The 13,110-nt window shown below is 39.8% G+C and overlaps 1 protein-coding gene across 1 annotated transcript in view; it reads right to left on the reverse strand.

Moving 5' to 3' along the window:
- Positions 1-249: 249 nt before the first annotated feature.
- LOC129410607 (homeodomain-interacting protein kinase 1-like) overlaps positions 250-13,110 on the reverse strand; it is a 29,259-nt gene continuing 16,398 nt past the window's right edge. Inside the window, exons 2-5 of the mRNA XM_055159091.1 lie at positions 2,452-2,635; positions 1,282-1,467; positions 560-744; positions 250-346 (exon numbers count right to left, since the gene is read on the reverse strand). Of these exons, the coding sequence (XP_055015066.1) occupies positions 250-346; positions 560-744; positions 1,282-1,467; positions 2,452-2,635 (652 nt within the window). The remainder of the gene's footprint in view (positions 347-559; positions 745-1,281; positions 1,468-2,451; positions 2,636-13,110) is intronic.

Below are 13,110 nucleotides of genomic sequence, written 5' to 3' on the forward strand. Positions count from 1 at the left end.
AAGGGACTGGCTGGTCAGGTAACTAACTACTGCTTGACTCCAGGAAGACAGATTAATTGCCATTTTGAGGAATATTTCAGACAAAGCAATGCCATCCTCATGGAGACCATCAGGTATCAGAGCCTCCACCAGAAAAGTTACGTAGTGCACCTTTAATATGTATGTCAAATTCAAAAAGAAGAAAAAAGGGTTTTCATGATCTACGCTTGTCCGATGACTTACCGCCTCAAATTCAGTGGTGTTGGGGAATCATTTAATTCCTAACCACAGGTCGGCAAACATGGTCCCCAGGGACCACACGTCCACGGCCTCGTTCCAAGGCAAACCCAGAATGATTTCAGGGGGTCTGGAGAGGAGAGAGACATTAAGAGCAGTGGGTCAGATGAGCAAATATAGCATTTTCAAAACAATAAAAGCAAGCATGGTGATCTAAATATGTTATGTGTAAGAGGTTAAAAGCCCATAAAAGTCAAATACCCCGTCTTTAAATATCCCAAGTCCATCCCTGTATGTCCCACCACTGTATTCCCGGTTATGTCCTTTCTCTACTTTTTGAGACCTACTGTGGCACACGTGGTGGATCCTCCTGCCCAGTTTGGCCTCCTTTGCGGGCCTGGCCAAACCGAAGTCGATGAGTTTGACCTGCGGGGGCCTCTGTCTGTGATCCACCACCATCACATTTCCCTGTTTAATGTCCGCGTGGATTATGGACATCTCTTTGAGCGCATCCAAGGCTGTGGCCACCTGTGCGGGATACAATGAGCAGGGTTAGGAGTATAAAACGGACAGTTCAAGTTCATTTGTAGGATCGTATTGGGACTGTCACAATAAGTAAATACAGATGATTAAGGATCATTTACAAGTAATTTCCCTCATGTATCAATAAAGTTTGGCAGTGTCTAATATTGAAATTAATGTACGGCACTGACACAAAAACCCAAGAGCATATTTAAACCACAAGAACTATTCTAAATCTCAATATCGTTAATGCCATAAATAAACAGCAGAATCTAAAAACTTTAGTTCTTAGTTTGCATCTGTAATGAGTCACTGAAGTTAGTTTTTCAACCTTTTACGACTTAAATAAGATCTTATCATCAAAAAATAACCAGAAATGTCCTAGTAATGAAAAGAAAGAACACCCATGATAAATGCTGACCCCAAAAATATGTTGTCCCAGCTTTCATATATGGATAAGTTGGAATAGTAATGTAACTAAATATATTTTCAAAGTGTCCTTCCCATAAATGCATACTGAGTTACTTTTCTCTGGGGTAGTACCTGTTTGGTGATGGTGCGGACATCAGAGAGGCGCAGTGGGGCGTTTGTTCTGTGGTAATCGTACAGAGACATGTCCAGCGCTTCAAAGATCATGACTTTCCCCAAACGAGTGTCAAACGCCTCCAAAAATGTGACGATGTTTCTCTGGTCACATCCTTCCTCCATCAGTCGAGTGAGGATGGAAATCTGAACAAACAGAGACAAGAGTTCAGTGAAATCAGATTAGGCACCGAGGTAAAAAGATGCGTCATTAAAGAGGCACTGTGTAACTTTTCTGGTGGAGAGTTTCAGCTGTTAGATGTTATGTCTTGAAAGGTTCACAGTAAAGCGTCCATCTTCTCTGTCTTGCTTTATTTAGTTACATTTTAGTCGACAAAGTTGTACTTGACTAAATGCACAATAGACTACTTTTGATTTATTTATTTTTTTTACTGTTATAAATTGAAGCCCATTGCTTCATGGAACATATATTCTTATTTGGTAAAATGTGAACAGGCTACTTTTAGTCAATGAAATTTCTACTTTTATTGCCTGGGATCCATAATACACACTTTTAATACTTCAGAAAGATGTGAAAGATGTCACTGGTGAATCTCGTTTTCAGATGGGTGTGACTGACAGGTGGATTAGCCAATCAGGGACACGCTTGGTCCGTCCGTATTGGAACAAATAAACGAGAAAAATATTGTATAGTGGATATTCTGCAGAATCACTTATCTCTTTGATTTTATTTGTAAATGATAAGTGACCAATGAGCTCCTTCATTTCACTTGTGTCACTGAAATAAACAAATCTGATTGGATGATCACATTTGGCCAGGCTCGAGGCGCGACAGGGGGCGTGAGGCCAGACTGATATCAATCTTTATAAAAATACGGAGACAGATACCAGTGTGGATTTACTAGTGAACTGCTTTTAGTCATTTTTAGTTGACAGAAATGATGTAATTATTTTTTGTTGTTTTAGTTTGATTTAGCTTTTTTAGTCAGAAAAACGCGGCAAAAACTATTTCATAAAATTTCAACACTGGATTCTTACTGTGATTGCCTATCCACAGTTCTGACCTGTAACTTGGCGTCACTCCATAAAGAAAAGCAGGTTGTACATACCCTCCACCAGAAAAGTTACATAGTGCACCTTTAAATCATATCAAAAATCTAAATGTCTTACCTCGTCCTTGGTGTCCTGCTGAAACAACGGCAGTTTGACAGCCACGTCCTGTAAAGTGTCCTTGATCCGACACTGGACCACTTGGCCAAATGCTCCTCTCTCAGGTATTTGATGAACCTGTACTCTATGGGGAGAGATGACATGATCTCCAGCTTGCTCAAGGGTTTTGAGTTCATCTGGAAATCTGCAAAACAGTACACACACATGTCACAATGTGTTTTTATTTACTTCAACAATACTACTTATTTCATGTGTAAATGTAAAGTAGTCCTGACTGCAGATACTTTTGCAGAGAAGGCTCAAATGTGTTACTCAAAGGAACTGTATGTAGCCTGTGCTCTTACTGTTTAAAAAAAAAAAAAAAAGTTACTACAGTAACAAATGAACACAACTGAACCTGTGTTACCAGAGCCTAAACCTGCAGAAATCTTACGTACACTTCCTTTAAGAGAACGCCAACAGTGATTGAATTGTGTATTGAACAGTACATGTGGGTAGATCACTTTTACTTGAGTAACTTTTGAATACTTCTCAGAGTATTTTTCACACTCTATACTTTTACTACTTCAGTAAAATATGTGAGTGTAACTGTACTCTTACTCAAGTAAAAGTTATGGCTTCTCTTCCCACTGTGAGTAAGTCTACAAGTGACAAAAGCTTCATGTTGACAACGTGAAACGATTTGAACATTTGTGTTTCTTGCACCGCTCCTTCAGATATGATTTAGTTTTTCTAATATTTGTTGTGTAACCTTTGAAAACACCAGATTTTGTGCGTTATTTTATGTTTTGTCCTTCCGATTACATCAACTTTAAATCACAAACCAGGTGCCACATCTTACTGAGCAGTTGTTTCCACAAATACAGTTTAACTCTTACTTCTTACTTTCTTGTACACCTTTTAACTTCTACTTAAGTACAAGTAGCAGTACTTCAAAATAATATTACTTAAGTAGAAGTTCACGTTTTGGGCTACTGTACCCACTTTACACTGAGAAGTTGTTACAGTGAAAGACTTCGGTGTTTGTAGCACTGGCCTAACACTTAACTGTGAACCCGTAACTTGTTTTACCTTTCAAAAAGCACTAAACAATCACGTGTTAAGAAAGGTATTAGAATAAGTTTATGTTTGAGACAAATAGTTACAACAAAACCTGCCACAAACCTTCAACCTACCAAAATGTCAATTCCCATTGGTCAAAACACATCAAATGAAGTAGAAACTTACCTGAACGTGGTTGTGTAGCTCTGCAAAGAGTAAAAATTTTGAAGCTTTGTCTCTCTGCCATAATGTGTGACTGTACTCGTCAGTGTCTCGGTTAGAAATGAACTGGTTTGGTCCAGTTTGGTGCTTATATACAGCTGGATGTTCTAGAACATGTCACTATGGCGATGGGGGAGAGGGATTGTGTTCTAGAGAAAACCTAGGTCTGATTTTCTGACGTCCGTTCAAAGGAACATGTGGATGTGGAGACGGAGCCAAGAGTGGTGAGTGGTGATGTGCTTCACTTCAGTGACACGGAGTTCATTAACAATTTTTGCCTACTTCAGCGCAGAATAGTGACGTTTGTGTCTTGTTGATAACGTGTAGGTGGATGAATGCGGTTTGACCGTTCACACTGAAGTCACATGTCAAAAGATCAGATATGTATCGGTTTTAGGAGCACATATCCAAGTGTCCTGGGTCACATTTGAAAAAATCGGATCTGTGTCATTAAAAGACCAGATACAGGTCACATAGGGGCCAAAAAATCAGATTTGGGTCACTTCAGGCTGCAGTGTGAACGCAGCCAGAGTGTCTGTTTGAGAGAAGAACTCAGCCTAAATGTGCAGGATTTGTCTGAAAACATGTGTGAATGAAACAAACACAACTGCAGGTCTGTTTGTGATGAGGAAACATTAGAACATAGAACAGAACATAGTGTAACATGGGATAGAAGATCAGCTGACACAAGATGCTTTGAGCGATCATGTCCCTTCTATCTTTACATCTGCACACGCCCTTGACCACGCAACATACCGGCTCCATGTTCAAAATGGTCGTCGTCTTTGCGAGAGTTGCATTCCCCGTGTGTCTGCCTCGCTACAGACTAGACCTTGACCCAGATTTTAACCTTGGCTCCTTATTTTCACAGAGTTGCTAAATGTCTTTCTGCTTGGGTGATTCTGTGTGGAGTAAACATGGGTGGCAGGTGACTACAGCATGTGGGCATGTACTACCAGTTTTGCCTTGCACTTTTACATTTGTAGGTTCTTTGTTTTCATAATAAACTCAACTGAAAGGAAAAAGAGAATATGGCAGTTAAAGGGCCATATTATTTTCTGATCTATGTTATAATGTTATTGAGTTCTTCTCTCAAAGAAGAAAATACACTGTTGCACCTTGTGATGTCATGTGGTAAAACAGGAAGTGCTCCATTATGTGTTTTTAAACTCCATACACCTTCATTAGAATCATTTGGATCATTTCAAACCTGGAATTGCAAATCTCTCCTGAACAAAAGGTAAAAGGTGTTAACCGCTTCATGATGTCACAAGGTGGAACAGAGTGTTTTGAGCTTTGGAGATGTAAACAGACTAATAATAAAGGGTTACTCAAATGTGTGTCAGTGTGGTTTTTTTTTAGGTACACTGTAACTTTCTGGAGGTGGCACTTCATCTGCATGAATTTGGAACGTTCTCAACGGACATAGACACTTTTTATGTCATACTGTGAAAGATTAAAGTCTATGGAACAACATTTTTATGGAAACGGGATTTTTTTTCAAATAAGAGTCAGGTTTGTGGAGCTGCGAGGCCACTTGAAAAAAGGACAAATGTTTTTTAGTACAATAAAATTCTGAAACAAAACATTCTGGAAAATATTTATGTTCCGTTGCAACTGGATCTTGGATGGAGGAACGATATTCCTAATCTACCTCTGAATTTTAACTGGGAAGCAATATGGGACTCGGTGCTTTGCTCATCTAAGAATCCAAACCATCAACAGATACATCTGAACTTTATTCACAGGACATATATGACACCCCGCAGACTTTTCAACATGAAATCCAGAACTGATCCAAATTGTACTCTTTTCCATACAAATTCATTAGGTACCTATTTCCACATGGAATGGGAATGCCCAGGGTTTTTTTACTTTTGGAAGGTAAAAAGTAATAGTCTGTCTCTTCTAATATCTACTAATGTTCCCTGTTCACCTTTGGTTTTGATTCTGAATGACATGTCTCTGCTCGGCTTGAGTAAAGAGCAAGAAAAGGTTTTTCTGGTGGGCCTTACAGCTGCTAAAAGAATGGTTGCTGTTAGATGGAAACCCCCTCACTCTTTATCACATCGCCAGTGGGGACTTTCATTTATGGACATTGCTTACTTAGAATTGTCCACAGCGCGTATCCATAATGCAAAAGAAAAAACTATTCAGTTTTTGAACCAAACAGTATCTGACCATTGAGTGGCTAAGTGATATTGTTGTTTTGGGTTTGTCTGAGTTTGATGTGGTAGAGTTAGATGAGCACTAATCTTTCATTTATTTAATTTTGTCCTGGACCTGTTGTGTTGTGTTGTGTTGGTTTGTGTATTGTTTTTGTTATATTAAAAAACAATAAAGATCTGGTAAAAAAAAATAAAAAAAATTCGAAACAAAACATCAGAAACCACAACTTTTTTTTCACGGTTTCAGATTACAGTTTTGTAAAGTTACAGTTTCTGATGGAGGACGTGCCACTTTATTTATCTGCAATCTAATCAATCACAAACTAAAGGGAAAAGCACAGATCTGAGACGGGGCCGGCGTTGGAGGCAAGTGAGAATCAATTCTGTGGTTTTGAATCAGAAGTCAGTGGACCTGTTTCTGTTTTCAAATTGTTTTAGATCAAAATGAATGAAGACTCTCTCTCTCTCTATCTATCTAAAATTTACCAGACAAAAAAAGTAGTGTGTATATATACTCTTCAAAAGTAAATAGCTCAGAAGTTGTACTGCAACGTTTTCTATAGTCTCACAACATTTTTATCAGGAAAATCTATTTTAACCTTACACCTTTGGCTCATACTGATCTGAGTCTTAGAACTAAATATGAAACTCAAGTAAAGCCGCCACACACTGCAGGATTTTTTTGGTTTTAAACGATTTTTAAACTTGCAAAAAACTTGCACACCACAGACACGAGGAGAATCTTATGAGATTTTAAATCTCCGATCCCAAAGACTGCAGTGGGATCTGTCTGCGGAACAGACGCTTAAAGTTGTGAGCGTGATTGTGTCTGATGTTTCCTGTCTACAGTAAAACCGCTCTCTCTGAACACTGCACTTCTAGTTTGGATACAAGTCAAACTGTGTTATTATTATTTGTGAAATGTGGTGTAAAACTTCAGATACACAATTTTTAATGCACAGAAGGTTAAGTTAAAGTCCACAGGAAGTAGAGGCACAGTGGCTAATCTGCAGCTTCAGCTCGATCCGTGCGCTGTGTGGATGTAAACAGACACACTTGAGGAACTACTCATACCTTTTTACTTTTAAAGAACGCCTCAAACTGGATTCACAGCACAGTTTTGTGGACTGGATGCAGTTTAAGTTTATAACTTTACAAGAGGTGAGGAAGTCTTCTCATTATTCTTGTTATTTCCTGAGTTTCTATTTTGTGTCTCTGTGTCTGTCACTCTCCTGCCCCTGACGGCTCTGTTTTATTGGCTGGTGCAGCACTGTTATGACCTGATAGAGCAGCTCAGAGTCACTCACACACACACACACTCACACACACACACACACACACACACACATACACACACACACACACACACACACGAGGAGTGCAGCAGCTTCAAAATCACGCAAAGACACAAATTAGGGTTCAGCCTCCTTGAACTCAGAGAGAACTGAATCGCAGCCTAAATCGGGCAAATTCTGCAGCCTTAAGGTAGAGTGACCAGATTTTCAAACTAAAAAACTGGGACGTCCCTGGTTTTTTGGTGGTTGGTAATAATAAAATTGTGAAACGAGTGCGTAAATTAAGGAAAACTGTTCTGCATTCATGACTAATGTGAGTCAGTATAGAGGCTTTGCACCGTCATGTGACCCCTATAGCAACGGTACCTACGCGGCCATGACACCGGACACACTATGTCATTGACTTCAGCAGCATCGGAGAAACATGGGCAGGTGTTGTTGTGTATTTGGTTGTTCTAGACGCTCTGGAAGGGATAAAACGAACCATTTCTTCACTGTTCCTCTGGAAATGACTCATCAGGAGCTCAAACAAGGGAATTATCAAAACAAGACGCGGAATTATGGCTAGAGAACATAAACCATGAAGAGATTTCATCAAGACACCTGAAGTTTCATCAAGGTATTTGCCATTTAAATTGTTTCATAGTGTCTGGGGTGAAGGAAGTCTGGGAGTCCCTGCTTAGGCTGCTGCCCCCGCGACCCAGCCCCGGATAAGCGGACGAAAATGGATGGATGGATGGACGGAAGAAGCACATTTACTGAACTAAAATTTCATTAATTTATCCAGGAAAACCCGCACTAGTTTACAATTCAACGAACCCACACTGGGCTCCTGTGATCAACATGGAGCACGAGTCGAAGAGTCTGTGAGCCGAACCTCGAAAGAATCGACCATGAAAAGATCCGCTCACAAAAAGTGATTAATTCTAGAAGACATAGTTGTGGATAAACAAGACAATAAAGAAAACATCTGTCCTACGACGAGTGACATGTTTATATGTGCACTGGAAGATACAGTTTCTACTGCCACTCACACTGCAAATGTTTTCTTTTTACATTTTAGTTCAGTAAATGTGTTTCTCTCATTAAATAAACTATGAAACAATTGAAATAGCAAATCTCCGATGCTGCTGAAGTCAATGACATAGTGTGTCCGTTGCCATGGGGGACACGTGATGGTGCAAAGCCTTTACAGTCACATTTTCTTTGTGTTTTGGTTGTTTTTAAGCAGCTTTTTTGTATTTTACCGAAACAAATGACAGTTTATGTCTCTTTTTACTGTTGGCAGGGATCAGATTGGTCAAAAATAGGGACACCTGGGACATTTCTTGTATAAAACTGGTCAGTGGTTTTGTATAAATCTGCTGGGACAGGGGACACAGGCTCAGAACTGGGAATGTCCCAGGTAAATAGAGACGTGTGGTCACTCTACCTTAAAGAGTACAATTACTTCAACGTCGTATTACTCAAATAGAAGTACAAAGTAGTTGATTTCATTGTGTTGCTTCAACCATTAAAAAAAAAAGCTGTACATATTTCAATGCTTTTATGACTTTCTAATAAATGATAATAAATTTGACTGATTGGTCCAAGAAATGATGCAAGTAAGACAATTATTTGGGGAAATAACTGCTGAGTAATTGCAAAAGTTACTGTCTGGGCGTGACATCTGATTTATCATGTGGGGTTAATGTGATCTGAAGGACAAATCATTAATCTTTGGACAAATGGTATTTACAAAGAACAGACACAAAAATGAGAAACCAACTGTGCGTTCAAGCTCACTTTTATTTAGTCCTAAGATGAACCCACTTCAGGTTTGAGGAGGACTTGGTTGGGTCCTGGTCTAGTTCTGGTCTAGTCCTGGTTTGGCTTTGGGTCTAGTCCTGGTCTAGTCCTGGTCCAGTCCTTGTTTAGTTCTGGTCTAGTCTTGGTTTGGTCCTGGTCTAGTCCTTGTCTAGTCCTTGTTTAGTTCTGGTCTAGTCAGAGTCGGCGTCAGAGCACATCTACTGGAGGGGCATGGGTCACCAGCAGGGGGGGCACTGTCATTTGAGAAATATTTTAACGTGGTGGAGTCATACACAGCAGACATGCTATCAAACACGTTTTTCTTTAACAGTATTAGGCTAATTATGTGTTGTTATTATAATTATTATATTAAAATTATTATTATTAGCTGCAATAGTTGTTGAGGCTGTGGTAGACGATACGCACACAAGACAATAATAAAAGGTTGAGGTTTATTAAAAAACAATAAGGCCACTGGTTGTAAACATTAAACAACAGCCTCTCGTCAAAAACACCCTTGAACTAGAAATAGCCACGCATCGGACAGCACCAGGGCTGTAGTGAACGTGGTACGCGAGTCGCCGTCCAGTCCTGTCCTATAGAGACCTGAGACTTGAGGGACCAGGGACTAAACCAGGACTAAACCAGGACTAAAACCAGGACCAGTGGCAGCTGGTGGTATAATTTTTGGGAGGGGCACCAAGGCCAAAATTATAAATATATATTATGAATAATATATGTATTATATATATATCTAGTCTATAGTATTAAAACAAATAACAGAAAACAGACATTTTGGTTAGTATTGGCTGAACAATGTCGATCAGAGCACAATGAACAGCCAAGCGCAAACTTTACGCAACAACACAACGTAACACGTGACGTGAGTGACAGGACAGTTGTCCAATCACACTACACTAAATAAACAGAGACTGTGATGTCATTGATGTCACAGTAAAGTTTGTGCCCTCAGCCCGAAGTGAAATGCACAAATCAAAATCATTTTAAAATAGTAATAATAACGGCCTGTTGGGGGGTGGGGCACCAGTGGCCGCTAGGGGGGGCACGGCCCTCAAATGCCCCACCTTGCCGCCGACACCGAGTATACTCTTGGTTTAGTCCCAATGGATGTGGTCAGTAAAGTGTGAATGTACCTAAACCTTATCTGAGCAAGAAACAGAAATGTTCAAATCATTTCTTATTGTCAACATAAAGCTTTTGTTCCTAGAATGACTTAAAGTGGGAAGAATAACGAAGGAGGAGTTCTTCTTCTGTAAAATGTTTTCCTCAAATAAAACGGTACTTTCAGAAAACTACTCGGGTAAGAACCGCAAAACAAAAGTTAAAGAGGGGGTATTATAATGTTGTGCATTTAAGTTTTGGCAGTTTTTGAGTTTGAAATGTGAAAAAAGTGTCAAACCAAGGAAAAATGTATAAAATTTTTAGTCAAATCTAAAATATATTGAGCTCACATGTGTTTTAGTCAAATGAGTAATCCAATCTGTGATGGGCGCTGTAATGTACTTGAGTAAATGTAACTGAGAACTGTCCTCTTCTGGTTCTGTTCTGGTCTATATTTGACCTCGCCCCAGCCGTGTTACAGTAGTTCTCACGTTTGGCCTGAGCAGTATGCAGTAGTAAATAGTATATTTAGTATCGGTGTACTGTGATCTTAAGGGCAGTACATTGGGTTAGTGCCTCGTGGGTCAGAACCATCTCCTCTGGTATGATCTGAATGTTCAAATGTGGAGCACTGTCACTGGCCACATTTAAATTATGTTTTTTCATTCCAAATTGTTCTGAATTAAATAGTTTGGAATTCAATTATTCTCCTTCGAGTTTATGTGGAAATAATAATTCTGAATTGAGGTTCACAGGGAAAACACGTTAAATCTCCTTTATTTAATTCTGCTCAGCGTCTGGGGGTGGGGAAGGTTCTGATTGGACAGAGACACCAACATATTTACATCGATCGGAAGAAAACACACACATCAGCTGCTACTGGCTTTTTTGTCATCTCGGTTTGTCGTTACACCACGGACACAAACATGATACAAAAATACAAAAAGGGAAGAGTGTGTCGGAGAAGGAGGAAGAAGACAAAGTGAGACTGAGGCTGCTCTACCTCAGCCCACTCCCACATCCTGCTCACAAATCCAAAGAGACGTGGATGAAAGTCCGAAGACAGGACTGGTGGATCGTCGAAATTGTGTCAGAATGACCCAAATTATTTTTAAGACTTTTACATGATCGAGCAATAAATGAAGAATTTTCATTAAGAATTAAGCGTTTACATGTTTTTTTAAAGCAGAATCTTTTTTTTTTTTTCAGAATTAAGTGATTTTTATTTGGAATTAAAGCTCTCATGTAAACGTGGCAAACGAGATCAAAGATTCACATGATTCAAGGAGTGGCCCAAAAAATCATCTCTTTACATCATTTCAACATGAGGATTCTTTGCACGCTTTTATTATTTTAGGAAGTAACTTCAATCGGCCAAAATGAGTTTCCTCCGCAGGGTGGCTGGGCGCTCCCTTAGAGATAGGGTGAGGAGCTCAGTCACACGGGAGGAGCTCGGAGTAGAGCCGCTGTTCGTCCACATCGAGAGGAGCAGCTCAGCTGGTTCAGGCATCTGTTCTGAATGCCTCCGGGGCCTCTCCCTCAGGAGGTGTTCCACCCGGGAGTCCTAAACTGAAAATTGGCAATTCGACAGCAAAAATCATCCAAATGATCCTAGTGAAGGTGTATGGAATTTAAAAACACAGTGGAGTACTTCCTGTATGACACCACAAGTCATGTTTGAGAGAAACAGAACACAATTCCAGGTGTGTCTGTGATGAGGAAACAACATTAGAACACAGATTAGAAAATGGTGTGTAAGACGGGCCCTTTAAATCCTCTTTATGAACACGTGTTGAAAGCCAAAACTCACGTGTTGTGAGTGGAGATGTGAGTACGGTACAGTGTGTTCCAGTGGTGAAAAGCCCAGCTCTGTGTGTCTCTGTGTGTCTGTATCTGTGTCGCTTTATGTATGTTTCATACATGACTCATCCTCTGCACATCATGCAGACACCACACTGACACTGCAGTCACCACTCCCATGGACACAACACACATGGAAGAAACCAAACAAAAGAGAACAAAGAAATATGCAAAAACTATCGATTCTGAGCCAAAAGTGGAGTGAATATTAAAAGGACTGTACCTGATTTTCCCGATGTGTTTGAGAAAAAGCAGTCTTTCTCCATTGCAGTTCTTGAGGTCAAAATAAGGCTACATTCAGACTGCACGGCTTAATGCTCAATTCAATTCGGATTTTTTTATTTTTTTATTTTTTTGGGAAATCTGATTTTTTGTGAGGTTGTTCACATTTCCAACAAGCACAATTAGAGATAACAACCTGGTCCCCATGAGGCATTGGTGGTTCAGTTCATCACCACAGAAACAGTTTATGAGGAGCCCAGCCCATATGACAGGATCATTATATCCACAATGTAATGTGTGTATCTGTACAGGCCCATGAACATGTGTGTGATCTTGGTCACACATGAGAATGTCTGTGTTTACTAGTGTGGAACCAAAATGTCATTTTTCATGAGTTGTGTGTGTGTTAGTTGTGTGACTGTAGATCAGTGTGTTGTGTATCACCAGAAAAATAAGAAATAAAAAAAAATTTTGTTCCAATTAGAATTTTAACGGCTTCACTGAAAGAGAAAGGAACTGTTCGAATTAGTGATTATCTCAAAAACTATTCATATTTGATTATACAAATACATACAATTACAAATAGATCATAATTTTTCTGAGATTTTGAGACACTCCCGTTGCTCGAGCTCCATCCTTCACGGAGTTATGACCAAAAATGCATATTTGATCTTGGTTACCTTGACCTTCAAGTGACCTTGACCGGTTTCTTTAAACCGGAACTTTAAACTCCACAAAAGTGTCCCGCACGAGCATTGGAGGAAACAACGACGTTACACACAGCGAGCGCGCTCAGTGTTTACGGACGTCGTCTAAACGCTGGGCTTGTCTCACAAATCTGGTCCAATTCTTGGTAAAATGGACAGGTTACACGTCGGCCGCTTCGTTTGAGTCTTTTTAGTCTCCTCGCATTTCCCTGTAGCAACACTCTGCCTTTTTTT

This window comes from Boleophthalmus pectinirostris, unplaced genomic scaffold, assembly GCF_026225935.1.
Source record: "Boleophthalmus pectinirostris isolate CB_2022bp ecotype Guang Dong unplaced genomic scaffold, ASM2622593v1 HiC_scaffold_23, whole genome shotgun sequence".
In the NCBI taxonomy this organism is placed as follows: Eukaryota; Metazoa; Chordata; class Actinopteri; order Gobiiformes; family Gobiidae; genus Boleophthalmus; species Boleophthalmus pectinirostris.